Raw genomic sequence first — 16,110 nt, 5'->3', positions numbered from 1 at the left:
CTATCTCTATTAGTATTATCAAAATTTTATTAAATATAAAATACTTATATAAATTAAAAACTTACATTACAACTATTTTTTTGGATTTTATTTTAATTTTTTTTTAAAATTAAAAATCTTTTAATAAAAATTATGTTGAAAAAAAGAATGAAAGCCCAAAGGAACGAGCTTTTAATTTTTTTAAAATGCGAGTGACTTGAGCTTCTTGCCAGAGACACCTGCAACTTTTCTGTTTTCCTCTTCATCCAAACTCCATAATCCATGACATAATGACAACTAATTAAAGCAGTTAAAACTCGAGTCACTGAACAAATATTCTGATCCAGTTCATATAAACATAAGTTCCCATCATACAAAGGTGAAAGCAAGTTATGAAACAAGATGAAACGATACAGACCTGCATTGGGTTTCATGGGATGATTTCCTTAAAAATGCTAAATAACTTCCTCACTAATTACACACCAGCAGATGAAAGAACAAAAGGCTTGAGGATAAACTGTATATTTACAGGCATATAGGTAGGAGTCTGATCGAAGTTGAAGAGAGCACAAAATGCTTGGGGATCTAATGTATTTTACATGTATTTTACAGGTTTATGATCCTTTCTCATTCTGGGTATCAGCCAGCTACATAGTAATCCATCTTATCCACAGGCAGATTCAGATCTGATGTTTCCACCTGTACCAAAACAGATACAAAGCCAATTTGTTACAATATATGGTCACGACATATGATGTGAAGTTCAATTTTATTTCATTTTCTTCTGCATTGGTGGTGAGGTTGGGATTAGAAGCAAGTAACATTTGACTACAGTCGATCACCTAAGGAAATACTTCAAGAGAATAATTTGGTGAGGTAGGGGTCAGGTTTGTAAACATGAAATCTCTGAATTAATTCTGAACAAGAAAAGAAAAATTCCAAACTTAATTGAAAATCCTGAGGAAGTTTTTTTGAAGATGATCATCATCATTAGTGAGGCAATATCCAGAGTGAAATGGATGTGTACCTCTTCAAATGGAACAAAGACAAAAGCTTTCAGACCCCTCTTGTGTGAGACTGCAGGCACATCTGGGTTGTGTGTTTCATCCTCCTCCCACCCTTCAACTACCCCAAGGATGTCCTCATCAGGTCCGTTAACCTCATTATCACTCACACCACTTGTAACAAGTGACAGAAGATCCATCCGATTGTTAGCCCCTGCTGTTGTTCCTCTCAACCTATTAAAAGAAGCAACTCAGCCATGTTACTCACAAATGAAAGACCTTGCAAACTGTCAAAACATAAATTTGCAGTCAAGTGTCCCATTTTGAAGTAGTTTTCAATAAGCATGGCTGCCAAAAACACCTATAATTCAATAAAAATAGTCACCCAAAGTGGCATTTCTTTCTTAACTCCTTTTCTTTTTGGCCAACGAAAAAATTCCCATGAAGGCTTCTCAATATGACAAAAATGATCGTCACCCTAAAAGTCTCGCGATGCTCATGCCAAATAGCAGAAGAATAACTCAGAATGTAACCATCAAGACACCTTACAAGGGGACAGCCAACTGTACTTTCTTCAAAAAATGTCCCCATACCTGTGTTAAGATGACTTTCAATATCAACAAAGTTTTAAGTCATTCTATCACTTCGTCTTTGTTTGGAATCACTAATGAGATTGCTCATCTCCATTTGATGAAAAGAAACAATGTTGGTCTTGTGCTCCTAAATGCCAGCACAAACTATTAAATGACAGCATGTTCATGCCAGTGCCTATATGATACCTTAAGCGGATTCTCCACACAGTAGGACGCATGCCTGGGTACAAGACAGCAGCTTCAATCTGCAAATGAACGGGTAGGTAACCATAAATATGAAATACATACAATGTAATAAGAAGAGATATGATAGAAGTATTAATTGCAAAAATCATCAGAGAAAAGTGTGCAATTTATAAAACTTGAATAGAATAAAAGAGAGCCATATCTTGCAGATAAACAAACTCTACCTTGTCATCCGACAAAGTATAGTGGCCACTGAAGACACAGTCTGCTTTAGATGCTCGGGAGTTCATGCATTTTACCACATCCTTGACTTTTTGAGAGGAATTCTAATCATTGAAAATTAACAACAATTATATATCAAACAACATGCTTTCTTCTCTTGTTTTAGGCACTAAGCAAGTTAAGATATACAACCTTATAAAGAAACCTGCCAGAAGGAAAAAACCTAATGTAGCGAAAATAGCAGACCTGAAAAAAAAAAAATACACCAAATAGATAATAAGAAGTTTAGTTCACACTGTTCTTTTTGTTTTTTAGGTCTTTCCATTTTACCCTCCTATTTGGCAAGAGCCAATACTGAATCTCGAGAGTCAATCATACTTGCAACAAAATTGCATGTACCAGGATGATGTTGATATGTCCCCACTTTTTTGGACTTTTAGCTGACCTTTTGTCTCATTTCTGACCTACACAAATATCCACATTTTCTTGGATATTTGTTGCCAAAAGAAAGCAGCTTGGCTTGCATTGGCAAAATGATATCCTCTTTAGAAATTTAGAGACTAGATCCAAGGTTCCCGGTTATCAAATTTATACTTCCTGTGAGTTTTACATAGCATGATTCCTATAAGTTTTATGCACCACGTTGGTCACATAGAGATTAGGAATATACCACATGAACTGGATTGGTAACTCTCCACTCTGCAACTCCAGCACGAATGTAGGTGTTCCTACTCACATAAAGACCTGATATGTGAAAAGCGAATTTCCTTTCAGGACAGAAGGTCACAAAACAATGATAATCTGAAATATGAACCCAGGTTTCACACAGAGATTGTAGGAGTGGAAAAATTCTACACAACTAGGGGAAGGATATTTTTCCTATATCAGACTTATCAATAAATATGCACACTGTACATCATTCCAGGAACTGACAAAAAGTGAATATTTTGCCAATTTTTCCTCTTTAGCTGTCTTTCTTTCTTTCTTTCTTGCTTTTTCTTTCTTTTCTCTCTCTCTCTGTTTTTTTTTTTTTTTTTTTGATAGGCAGGCAAAGAAATTGATTAAAAGAGTGCCAAGAAAAAAGGGGTGCAACCCATGTACCCAAAAGTATACATAGAGCACCCAAATCTTTCCTCTTTTTTCTTTTTTTTAATCAGAGACAAAACTGCTTGTCATAGCAGATGATAAAAAAATTTAACAGAAACTCAAAAGGTAAATAAATGGGCTCAATTTTGTTCATCTATTGGCATTATGATAACATTTTAATCAACTTAAAAAGAGTTGCAGATTTAAAAAAGAACAGTGCATAGTCCATTGGTCCATCACCTACAATTAAATATGAACTAAGCTAGTTGCCAAGAATGGAGCTTAACTATAGAGCTTATGAGGATACAAAATCAAATGTTAGAGCACAAAGCATCGAACTGTCAAAGGCATCCAGTTAGTAAAGTATAGCTATATGGTAACAAAAAGCACATATATGGCTCATCACATCACATCACCTAGAAGAAATCCTCCACCTGCTAAAATGAGAAGCCATCCTGAGTGAGCCTAACACAAACAACGCTTGGCAATAACATGGACTCAAACATAATCGAAAACTTATCAAGTTTAGAGCTGACATGTTGAAGAGTTCCTAATCATGGACAGGAGCAGATGTTACAGAGATTAAGTATGGGATTCAGTCCACCAAATCATGTTTGATGATGATCTTTGTGAAAAAAAAAAATGGAGTAACTTTCATCCTACAAGCAGGAAAGCTAGCTGCCTCCACTGCTGCAACATTCTGGTAAAAAAAAAAAAAAAAAGACTTGGGAGAAGTGTTTTCCTTGTTATTTCCTTCCCTTTCACTTTCTTTCCTTTTTCCCCCTTTACAAGATTCATGTAGCATGTTTATCGGTAGGCAAAAGCTAGAAAGGTAAGGACAGGTAGGTAGGGAAAAATGTGCAACAGAACCCAAAACAATGTACATTCTCCAGGGCATTTCCATGTATATATCCATAGAATATTGCTAAGTCTTAGACCGGATATCTTTCCCGGGAGATTGATGATTAAGGATGAAATATCACATATTTTGGGGTAGTTACCAAACAAATGAAACTCATTTGCGAAGCCCATAGTTTACAACAAAGAATTTTTGTTTGATAAAAGATTTTACATTGTAAAGCACTTCATATTGAACAGGAAGAGTATAAGTGAAAAAAAATACAATGATGTAAATAGGAACAAAGATTGAAATACCCAACAAACTGCCGTTAAACATCAAGAAAATAGCTATCTTCCTAATTTTATTATAGGTAAAACAGAGTGAGATGCATGCATATATTGCTAAACAGTTGAAATAATAAAATTTTCACATCTTACCATCAGTACGGACCCTTGGTCTTAAGAGCCACATTTTTCTCCATGAGCTCTCATATCTTGACTGCAAAATCTTATAATTTTCCACAACTCCAGAGAGCTTCATAAAAAAGACCCAATTTTAAGCTTTGATGACTTACAAGAGAATATGATGAGGAATGGTCCACAAGCAATAGTGAATTTACCTGCCAAGCTTTTAAACATGCGCTGCGCCAGAACACAGGGTTACGAATGGTATATCTCCATTTTCGACAAACACAAGCTGCCCTCCCTAAGGTATATGGAGTCATTCGTGCAAATACCTGCATATTAATGGATTGAAGGCAAACTTCCTTATTCAGAAGCTAAATAACCTAATGAATATAGTTGCGATGGATCCTTTTTTTGTTATTGAACTCAAATATTGATAAAAATGTGCATAAATGTTAATTGATAACAGAAACAAAGTATATCAAAATTACTATAGCTGACGACTGGTGTTATCTCTTTCTCAAGCAGCTTATGATTTCAATGGCTCGAATCCCTTAAAATGCATTACCTCAGAGAGTAGCTCATCGGGCAAGCACCGGTGGATTAGTGCCGGGTCAACAAATGGTTTACTGCTTGCACTCCCAAATGGGGCAACCGGTCTAACATGAACTCCATAAAGATCTAGACCAGATGTCAAAGGCAAATTAATAATCAGAAAAGTCAGTTTTTTGAAGTACCAAATTGAATTCCACAATCAAACCAAGCACCATATGGCATGTTCGTGGCAAAGCACACATGAAAAATGGAGTAACAAAAAGGGAAAAAAGGAAATAAAAAGTGCTATGGTATCGGGCCATTACCAAGCCAAGGCCTATGGGTTACAAAGTACTGCACAGTCCTCAACCGTGATTCTGCCTCAAGTTCTGGTGGAACTTTTAATGCAAAATCTGCAAGAGATGGTCATTCGTTGAGCAAGAATTAATAAAAATTAACAAGAAAATAATGCCATAGTTGGAATCTTTATTTTAATTCAATCTGAGTTGTTGGAATTTTTATTCAATCTGAGTTATTCTGCAGAAATTCATAATAAATTTTATCAAGCTTCGGAAGCCCAGAAAAAAATTATCGCAGAAATTGAAAATTTATCGATACCCGGATCGTGAAATCACAGGAATCAAACGAATCTTCCAAAATAACATACAGGTCTATTGCAAATTTAACGAATTATCATATCTCTTTGCGAAATTCTAAGAATTATGCATTACCACCAAATTCGCACAAGGTCCTTTCACATAATTGAATTTAGACTGTGAGGTTTAGGGTTTTACCTGAAGCCATGAAGACCGAGGTGGTTACTCTTCGAGGATGATCGAAGGTCTCCCCTCGAAATTTTCTAGGAATATCGAGAGAGAGAGAGAGAAAACGAAAGAGGGAAAAACCGAAGCCTCAAAGATATGGTGTTTTACAAAACACCGCCTCAGACAAATCCTGACCAATCAACGAATGGGCCCACTTACAGATCCCTTGCTTGAAACCAATCACTGGATCTGACGGCTGGGATGTCATATTTACATGTGATCATTTTTAGAATCATAAATAAACAAACAAATAAAAAAAAATTACTTATGTATAATTACAGAAAAAAAGATTTTCACTGAAAGTTTATTTAATATTAGAAAAGACCTGTCCCAAATATCTTTCTTCTAAGGTTAGAATTACTTTTTTTTTTTTTCTAGTAATTCAATACTGAAATTTTATTTTAAAATAATTAAATATTTTTATTTAGGAGCATTTTAACATATAAGTTATGTTTAGTTCCGAAAAGTTTGAAAGAAAATAAAAAATAAATAAAATAAAAAATAAATTTAAATTCAATAAATTATTGTTATTGAAAAATATATTTTAGATATATATATATATTTTAAATATATATAGGAATTTTTAATTCAAAAAATATATATTTATTTCATTGTTTGATGACATTTCTTAACTTTTCATCTTCAAAATATTTTAAAAAATATAATATATATTTCCATTTCTTATATGTTGTATTAGAGTTTTTATATTTTGTATAAAAAATGTTTTAAAAATAAAAAATAGAAAAAGCATTAAGGAAATCCTAAATTTATGAGTATCGTGTACTTTTTTAAATTATTTTTAAAAATTGATGAAAAAAAATTATTTATTCTTTATTTTATTTTATTTTTAAATACTATAAATAAAACAATAACTAAACAGTGTTATGAATTTTTAAAAACCCTTTTTTTAAATTATTTTTAAATTCTTTGTCAAACATACTTTTATATTCAAAAAAAAAAAATATAAAGTTTATCCAAATCAACATTCTTGTGTTTCTATTTAAAAAATAAAATTGATAATTACCTTAAAAATATAATAATTTTTAAAAATCCATTTAAAAGAATAAGATATTTAAAAAATAATTATGCCCTCAGATTTTAAATTTTTAAAAAATATAAGGTAAAGTACACTAGCATCATTATATTTTATATAAAAATTACTATTTTTTTCTATTTTTGTAAAAAAAAATACAAAACATATCTAAATAAATACCTAATAATGTAAAAATATATCTATTTATAATAATAGTCTATTAAGTAAACAAATATTTGTGCATTGTTTTGATTTCAAATATTCATATTTAATATTTCTTATATTAATAAAATTTATATTCCTTTTATATAATAAGCTTTATAAGATCATTTGTGATTTTATTTCCTTCTTTATTATCAATTTTTTAAAATTGTTTTTACCTTGAAAAACTTTTGAAAACACCAAATTAAGTTGCACTTGGTTTAAAAAACTTTTACAGTAATTTTTTTTCATTTTTTAAAATAAAATTTTTTCTATATTTTCTTTTCTCCAAAAAAGTGTTTTAAAAAGATAAAAACTAGGAAAATTTGTTTGTTATTGGATTTTTTTTATACATGAAATATAATAAAGATGATCAAATTAGATTTTTTTAATTATTTTTTTCTTTTCTCTATTAGTTATAATGGAATAATAATTTGGGTGTGTTAAAATTAATTAAATAATTACCTTAACAATTTCATCTTTTTATTTTAATAAAAAAAATTAAATACGTACATGAATGGGTTTGTGGTTCAGAAGAAACTTGTGGTTAGAAGAAAATGGTTTTTTTTTTTTTGTCTCTTTGCTTAGATGGAATGGGGAAAATGGAGCTTGCCGTGGTGAAGTGAAGAAAAAAATTGGTTTGATGGTGTTTGTTTGGAAAGAAAATGAACTTGTAAGAAAAAATTAGTGTGAAGAAGAAAATGGGTTTGACCGTGTTTGTTTGAGAAGAAAAAATTTATTTGGAGAAAAAGAGTGTTTGGATGAAATAGGTTTTTCTATTCTAGGTTTATTTCTCTTTGATTTTTATAAATTCTTGTTTGGCATGTATACATTGGATGCTGAGCTGGAACATGTTACACGTCATACGCTTGCTTGTCATTTTGACATGGTAGTGGCTAATGTGGGCACACCAAGTTGGCCATTTATGGGTATTTTGGGAAGTATCTATCTAAAACCGTTAGAGTGCATTTATGAGGCAATTTTTTTTCCCACTTCACAATTCAATGAAAGGGTAAAACCGTAAAAATAAATTTATTTATTTATTTTTTGACATAATTCTCCTAAAAGAAAAGAAAGAAAACAAGCATCAACATGTGATATAAAAGAGGGGCAGCATCGCTGGGCGACAGGCATTTAAAGCATGACAGATATCATTATGGCAACAGCTAGATATATAACACATAGGATCACATGATTATCATAAGCCCAATGCAATTCTTCCTCCATTTTTCTCATATTTATCGCTCACATTATTACGTGGCATATAGTTTTAGTAATTGAATTTCAAAATATTTATGACCCATTTGATAAACAATAAGAAATTTTTTATTTTATAAAATCAAAATACCACGTAAGCAATAAGTTTTATTTCATAAAAATTCTAAATAATTATATAAATTATCAATAATTTATAATTTTCTTAAAATCTAAAAATATTTTCCATTTATTCAATTATTTTTTACAATATTCTAAAAAGATTATTTGAGATCGTTAAAGAATAATTTTCAAATATACCTTTAACATTATTAACACATATATTTATAGGTAAGAAACTTTCCATGGAATATCAAACCAAAAATGGTTATTTCTATCATTATTACAATTCCGTGTAATCTTTTAAGAATTTGTGCAATTGACACTCCTACGATGTATACACCTAAAAAATATATATTTGTTTGATAAACCATTTAATAATTTAAAGTGATTTAATAATTTAATTTAAGTTATTAAGTAAATGAAATATACTTTGTAAAATAACTTAATAATATTATTTAATATAAAAAAATAACTATAATAAAAAATAAAAATAATTAACTTATTTTTAAGTTCATATTTTCATTTAATCTTCTTACTCTCATTTGTCCTAATTATTTCTATGATATCTTTTCTTATTCTACAATCCCTATTGTTACTCGACATTTTTTAAGTTAATTATAATTTATTGGGGATAAATATGTTAATTTGATGATTTATAATAAATTTTTTAAGTTAATTTTATTAAACAAATTTTAATATTTAAAATAAAATTTAAGTAATAAGTTTGAAATTAACAACTTAAGTATAATTTAATTTAAAGTCAACTTAAATCATTAAGTTAAATAATAAGCATAAAGTTTTATCAAACATCCTTATGTTTTACTAATTTTTTTAATTTGATAAATCAAATTATTAACTTAGGTGGTGTTTGTTTTTTTACTTAATTCTAAATAGAACCACAATGCTTAATAGTGTTAAATATTAGGTTGTTTGTTTTTGTAGTATTTTATTTCTATTAAATATTAAAAAGTAAAAAAAATCAACATATTATTTTTTCTATTTAGAAAAAGTTATATATTTTGGTTTTTTCTATTTAGTAAAAAGTTTATAATAAGTCATGAAAAAGTAGAAAAAACAAACAACCTAAATTTTAAAATTAAATTGCTTTCAGCAAAAAGCTAAAAAAACAACATCACCTTAATAATTTACTTAAAATCATTATGTGATCTTATTAGAATTATTTAAAAGAATCTAACATTTTTTTTAAGCTCCATAAGAGTTTTTTATTTGTTCATATATATATATATATATATATAAAAGTTTTAAAAATATTAAGTTGTTTGATAAAGTAACCTAATATTAGAACTTAAAATTAAAAATAACTTTTGACATATTATTTAATAATTTCACTTGACTTAATAATTAAGCATAATTTAACTTTTTATTTTGATTCATTAAGCACTAAATATCTTAAGTGATGCCAAATAACTTCACATGTGAGAAAAAATGTAGAAGAATTTCTTCAAATTGATAAATGGTAGTTTTTTCCATTCATACTTTCATTCGTTCATGTACAGAGTATATATAGAGGGTAATCACCATTCTAAGAATGAGAAAGAATGATACAAGGAAAGAATTATATAAGGAAATAACAACTAATATCCTAATATCTCAATATTCCTAATATCTCAATATTCCTAATATCTCAATATTCATAATATCTAAACATTCCTAATATCTCAACACTCCCCCTCAAGTTGGTGCATAGATGTCATACATGCCCAACTTGTCTACAAATTTTGAGAACACTTGACTTGAGATAACTTTGGTAAGGATATCGGCCAATTGATCTTCTGATCGAATCTTAGGTAATTCCACAATCTTATCATCCAACTTTTCCTTAATGAAGAATCTATCCACCTCAACATGCTTTGTACGATCATATTGTACTGGATTATGAGCAATGTCACATGCGGCTTTATTGTCACAAAACAATCGGATTGATTGCCTAGATAGGTAACCTAAATCCTGTAAGAGGAGTCTTAGCCATAATGCCTCACAAAGTCCTAGAGTCATACCTCTAAATTCCGCTTCTGCACTTGAACGAGCGACGACATTCTGCTTCTTACTTTTCCATGTCACAAGATTACCACCTACAAAGGTAAAGTAACCAGATGTAGATCGCCTATCATCCACTGCACCGGCCCAATCAGCATCAGTATATACTTCTATACTCTAATGATCAACATTTTTAGCGAACAAAATTCCCTTCCCAGGAGCATTCTTCAAATACCTTAAAATACGCATGACTGTATTCATATGTTGCTCTCCAGGATTATGCATGTATTGACTCACTACACTCAATGCATAAGCAAGATCTAGTCTTGTATGAGCTAAGTACATTAATCTCCCCACAAGTCTATGGTATATTCCCTTATCGGTTGATACTTGATTAGGCTCAACACACAATTTCAAACCTTCTTCTATTGGTGTATTAACAGGTTGACATCCCAACATTCCAGTATTCTGTAAAAGATCTAAGACATACTTTTTTTTAGACAGAAAAATTCCTTCACTTGATCGAGAAACTTCAATCCCAAGAAAGTATTTCAGATGACCTAAATCTTTCATTTCGAATTCTCTAGATAGATAATTTTGCAGAGCTTTTCTTTCTTCATGATCATTTCCTGTAACTACCATGTCATCCACATATACGATGAGTGCCGTAATCTTACCATGTTGCTTTTTTAGGAACAAAGTGTGATCTGAATTACTTTGACGATAGCCAAAAGCTCTCATTGACTTTGTGAACCTTCCAAACCATGCTCTCGGGGATTGCTTCAACCCATACAATGACTTCTTCAATTTGCACACCTTCTGACATTGCTTTTCTGACACCATGCATCCTGGTGGAAGATCCATATATACTTCTTTAGATAACTCGCCATGCAGAAAGGCATTTTTCACATCGAATTGTTGTAATGGCCAATCTAGGTTTGCAGCTAAAGACAATAATACTCGAATTGTGTTGATCTTAGCTACAGGTGCAAATGTCTCTATATAGTCAATTCCATAAGTTTGAGTGTACCCTTTTGCTACCAGTCTTGCTTTAAATCATTCAATACTACCATCTGTCTTGTACTTCACAGTATAGATCCAACGACACCCAACTGACTTCTTTCCTAGTGGACATTCTACAAGTTCCCATGTTTCATTCTTCTGCAATGATTTCATCTCTTCATTTATGGCTGCTTTCCACCTTGGATCAGCTAAGGCTTCCTGCACACTGTTAGGAATAGCTACAGTAGATAATTGATTTACAAATGACTTATTTGATTCAGACAAACGATGGGTAGACACATAGTTGCTCATGGGATATTTGACTTTAGTAGACAATTCAGGTTCATATGTGGGTTTAGGAATACCTCTATTATGACGATGTGGTAACCGTTTCATGAAAGGATCAGGTTCCAAATTAAGAACACCCTCAACAGACGACGATTGGTTTGGTATTTCAGTGAAGATATCTTCGGACCCAAATTGTTGACCACTCATATCCAACTCACACACTTCCTGGTTCACTAGTTCAGATTGTCCAGATTCATCTTCCTCAGAGATATGATAATCATAACCGAGAGTCTGAATTTCTTTATGGTACTCCCCCTGAAGTTCAGACTCAGATGAAAAATACATTGAATCTTCATGAAACACCACATCCATTGTAATATACATTTGTCGAGTTGGAGGATGGTAACATCGATATCCCTTTTTGTGCAATGCATATCCAACAAACACATATTGCAATGCATGGGAAACTAACTTGGTGCGTTGGTGCTTGTGTAGATGCACAAATGCCACGCAACCAAAAACACGAGGAGGTAGATTTGGGACGGTTGGGGCAACTACGACATTAGTAAGAGCTTGGAGAGGTGTTTGAAAGTTAATTGAGCTAGAAGGTACCCAATTGATCAAGTATGCGACAGATGTGATTGCTTCTCCCCAATAAGATATCGGTGTTTTTGCTGCTATCAAGGAAGCACGAACAACCTCTAACAAGTGTCGATTTTTTCGTTCAGCGACTCCATTTTGCTAGGGTGTATTGGAACAAGTAGTCTGATGAATGATGTTATGTCCTTCCAAATACTTTTGAAGATCAGAACTTTGATATTCTCCACCATTATCACTACGCAGAACCTGAACCTTTGCATTGTATTGAGTTTCAATCATTTTATGAAAATTTTGAAACAACAAGTTCACTTCATCTTTGGTCTTCATCGAGCATAACCATGTCATTCTGGTACAATCATCAATAAAAGTAACAAACCAACGTGAGCCACTCAAAGTTGGGACTTTGGATGGGCCCCAAACATCAGAATGTATAACCATAAAAGGAAACGGACTTTTATTCAAAATTAACGGAAACGAAGCACGATGACTTTTAGCCAATTCACAAATATCACAACGGAAACCAGAAATATCACTCTTTGCAAACAAACTAGAAAACGATTTTTTTAAATAACCAAAGGAAGCATGTCCCAGACGTCGATGCCACAACCAAATTTCAGACTTTTTCTTCTCCTCCTCAGATCCATCTGCCATCAAGGCTTGTTGCAACTTATTTGAATCCTTTGATTGTAAGTCCAAGTAATAGAGTTTTCCCCGTTTAATACCACAACCAATTGTCTGTCTTGTTTGGATGTCCTTAATCACACAAAATTCAGGCCAAAAAATGACAATACAAGATAAGGCTGTAGTGATTTGAAAAACTGACAAAAGATTGTAATTTAAAGATGGAACAACTAAAACATAATCCAAATTCAAAGTATCAGTAAGAGTTAAGGATCCTTTCCCAATGACTGGGGTTGTGTTACCATTGGCTGTGGAAACAATTTTTTGTGAGGAAGGTCTAAGGGGTGAAACCTGTCTAGAATCAAAAGTCATATGATCTGTAGCACCAGAATCAATTATCCATGCACTATTAATAACAGGTGTAAAAGTATTTAAAAACTTACCACCATGATCAATAGCGGCTACCAATGCAGAGGCTTTCTCAACAACATTAGCCTCTGTTTTTATTTCGGCAACAGTTGCAATCGAGGTTTTCTTGGAATCCTCTTTCCGTTGATCACAATTATTATCATTAATAACAAAGTGTTGATAGCCTAAACATGATCTAAAGGTCTATGGTTCAAACCCTCGGTTCCTTATTGTTTTCCTGGTCATACCAAGAGTCGTTGATTTGAAATTGTGGGATAAATTAGACTGGTGGAACCAGTCTTATTGAAGTGAGTGCATTTGAAGGTTGACTTATCAATATTAGGGCTTGTCTTAGGATGGTTGATCGCTGTCGGACTACCATAGCGACACAATATCCAGGATTTCAGTTCCCTGGCTCTGATACCATCTTCAAATTGATAAATGGTAGTTTTTTCCATTCATACTTTCATTCGTTCATGTACAGAGTATATATAGAGGGTAATCACCATTCTAAGAATGGGAAAGAATGATACAAGGAAATAATTATATAAGGAAATAACAACTAATATCCTAATATCTCAACTTTCCTAATATCTCAATATTCATAATATCTCAACTTTCCTAATATCTAAACATTCATAATATCTCAACAAAATTCACTTCTCTCAATTATTTGATAAAGCATCTCCATATTGCAACTTTAATTTAAAATTAAAAATGGCTGCATAAATTAATTTAAACTTTTTATTTTAAGGCATGAAACGTTAAACATTAGGTTTGACCAAGCACACTCCCTGGGGAGAAAAAGACCGAACAAACAAAAGAACAAGCGTACGGCCATGAAAAGCTAGGGACTAAGCTATGGATGTGCTGTCTTGTGGAACTCCATAACCCAGCTGTTGTAAACACTGCAGATGACCTTGCAGCAAGAAAATCCTGATTTTATGGCCAAGGTCTCATACTCCTTCTGGGTCCTTTCTTTTCCTCCAGGGTTTTGAGCCAGCATGAGTAGATCTTGCTCGAAAGGAATGTTGGCTGAGACTGTGTTCTCTGGAGCCACATGAAGAATGGATTCCACGATGATCACCTTCCCGTTATCAGGGAGAGCTTCAAAGCAGTTGGTGAGAAGCTTCAGACAGTGCTCATCACTCCAGTCATGAAGAATCCACTGCATGCATGTCCCGTAGATAAATAATGGCAAATCTAGAAAGTAAAAACTATTTAAATCTTGACTTCTAAGTTATGTCCTGGCTTACCTTCATAAAAATGGCGTCCCCTTTGGGAACACTCTCAAACATATCTCCCCCAACATGCTCCACACCTAAAACACCACTCAGATATCAGTGAATTACAATTTTATCTCCCTAAGTTTCTTTGCTTATAAGAAATAGTTAAGAAGAGAATCATTCAGTACCAGGATAAGAGGGGGCGTCTGCTAAAACATGAGGTAGATCATAATTGATGCCCTTAATCTGAGGATACTCTGAAGTGATGATTCTGAGAGTGACCCCAATACCACCTCCCACATCAACCAACACTTTGAGGCCTTCAAACCCTTTGTAAATCTGGAGTATCCTCTTCATTATCAACGTAGTATGATTTGACATTGCCTCATTGAACACCCTGTTGAATCTTTGATCTGTTCCTGGGTATTCAAACGCTGTCATTCCGTACGCCCGATTGAAGGGAATTCCTCCTTCCAGTATAGCATCATTCAAGTGGTACCTGAGAACAACCCAATCGATCAATGTATAAATACAGCCATACAGTGAATTCATCGTCTTAGCCCTGAATCTTTAGATCCCCTTGTGTTTGTTTCCCGAGATAATCAAAACCCCATTTTCCCCTTAAAAATTCAACTACTATTCCCAAAAAAGAAAAGAAAAAGAAAGAAAAGAAAAATCCATTTGTCTATGGAAAGGAAACGCCCTAACGGTATAGTACCAGCTCTCCATGAAGACCTTGTCGTGGTGCAACAGAAACAGAGGACCAATCGACCCACCGTCTGGATTCCGGGTGAGGAACTTGCAAATGGGTCCAACGCCGTACAATCTCTCCACTTCACCATTGTCAAGGGTCCGCAGAGAGCACTTGAGAATAGAGTAGCTGGCGAGAAGCCTCAGAACCCGGTCCAGCAGGACCGGCGCATCGGGGTTCCGGGCGGGAAGGTAAGCCGCGATCTCGGAGGGAGAGAGGAACGCGCCGTCGCCGGCTCCGGCCAAAATTTCGATGAGGTTAAGCTCCAGAGCCGATTTCAAAGCCATCGGAAGAATGATGCCGTTGGCCAAGCGAACGGCCAACTTGCCCAGTTCTTCTTCATCTTCTCCCTCAAATTGCAGTTTGGACATGGGGTATGAGTCCAATCGATTGGAACTCATCTCGAGAGATTGATGACGGTGAATGAGTTCCTGAAAATGCTGAGATCGATCTTTTGGACTTCACTGAGATTCGTGTTGACTATTATAATGGAAAAGAACTTGATGTGAATTTACAATAAGGTCCTCGTACAGTTGGCGAATTATGAAAAAACAATTAACCTCACTCCTCCTCCAATGCGTATTCATTTGGGGGGACAAGTAGATTTTCAAATTATGAATAACATATTAAAATTTTATGATAGAAAACAAATATTTTTAAATTTTAAATTATATTTAAAAAATAATTTAATATGTAGTGTTATAAAATAATCTCTGAGAGAGAGGATTTTTAATTATGCTAGACTTTATTCGATGATAAATTGTGATGTAGTCAAAAGGATGCGTTGCAAGAATAAATGGTAGTGGGGCTAAAAATTGGACTCATTTGTCTTACGGGTAGTGACGGGACATGACCTTTGCATTTACCAAAACTTACACTATATTATGCAACAACCGATACGTTTTAAGAGAAAAAAAACAAGGATCGAGAGTTGTAGACGGATATAAAAAGTCATTAAGTATATTACATAGTTATAAAAAATAAGATTCGAT

The 16,110-nt window shown here is 33.0% G+C and overlaps 2 protein-coding genes across 3 annotated transcripts; both read right to left on the bottom strand.

Moving 5' to 3' along the window:
• Nucleotides 1-305: 305 nt before the first annotated feature.
• Nucleotides 306-5,811, bottom strand: LOC100247171 (F-box protein 7). Of its 2 annotated transcripts, XM_003634381.4 has the most exons (11): nucleotides 5,644-5,811; nucleotides 5,176-5,262; nucleotides 4,884-4,996; nucleotides 4,531-4,647; nucleotides 4,349-4,445; nucleotides 2,655-2,728; nucleotides 2,177-2,230; nucleotides 1,987-2,088; nucleotides 1,763-1,821; nucleotides 1,007-1,217; nucleotides 306-678 (listed from the first exon to the last, which is right to left on the bottom strand). In XM_003634381.4, the coding sequence occupies exons 1-11, from the start codon at nucleotides 5,651-5,653 to the stop codon at nucleotides 619-621; spliced, it is 984 nt and encodes a 327-aa protein (XP_003634429.1). In that variant the 5' UTR covers nucleotides 5,654-5,811; the 3' UTR covers nucleotides 306-618. The 2 variants fall into 2 exon arrangements, with proteins under 2 accessions (XP_003634429.1, XP_059590796.1); XM_059734813.1 differs by lacking the exon at nucleotides 2,177-2,230.
• Nucleotides 5,812-13,869: 8,058 nt separating this feature from the next.
• LOC100242108 (caffeic acid 3-O-methyltransferase) lies at nucleotides 13,870-15,693 on the bottom strand. Its single transcript, XM_003634380.4, has 4 exons — nucleotides 15,086-15,693; nucleotides 14,556-14,866; nucleotides 14,398-14,462; nucleotides 13,870-14,309 (listed from the first exon to the last, which is right to left on the bottom strand). The coding sequence occupies exons 1-4, from the start codon at nucleotides 15,517-15,519 to the stop codon at nucleotides 14,001-14,003; spliced, it is 1,119 nt and encodes a 372-aa protein (XP_003634428.1). The 5' UTR covers nucleotides 15,520-15,693; the 3' UTR covers nucleotides 13,870-14,000.
• Nucleotides 15,694-16,110: the final 417 nt, after the last annotated feature.

Source organism: Vitis vinifera, chromosome 18 (assembly GCF_030704535.1).
Source record: "Vitis vinifera cultivar Pinot Noir 40024 chromosome 18, ASM3070453v1".
NCBI classification, from domain to species: domain Eukaryota; kingdom Viridiplantae; phylum Streptophyta; class Magnoliopsida; order Vitales; family Vitaceae; genus Vitis; species Vitis vinifera.
The sequence above is the reverse complement of the archived record's forward strand: the minus strand, read 5'-3'. Positions and strand labels throughout refer to the sequence as shown.

Excerpts from the sequence above, each read along its gene's own strand:
- LOC100247171 (XM_003634381.4), bottom strand. Across the intron at positions 2,729-4,348 it reads ACCAAGGGTCCGTACTGATG|GTCTTTATGTGAGTAGGAAC; the intron begins GTAAGATGTGAA and ends TTCACATATCAG. Across the intron at positions 2,231-2,654 it reads TTACCAATCCAGTTCATGTG|GTCTGCTATTTTCGCTACAT; the intron begins GTATATTCCTAA and ends TTTTTTTTTCAG.
- LOC100242108 (XM_003634380.4), bottom strand. The coding sequence starts at position 15,519 with ATGAGTTCCAATCGATTGGACTCATACCCCATGTCCAAACTGCAATTT. Across the intron at positions 14,867-15,085 it reads AAGGTCTTCATGGAGAGCTG|GTACCACTTGAATGATGCTA; the intron begins GTACTATACCGT and ends GGTTGTTCTCAG. Across the intron at positions 14,310-14,397 it reads GGGACGCCATTTTTATGAAG|TGGATTCTTCATGACTGGAG; the intron begins GTAAGCCAGGAC and ends ACATGCATGCAG.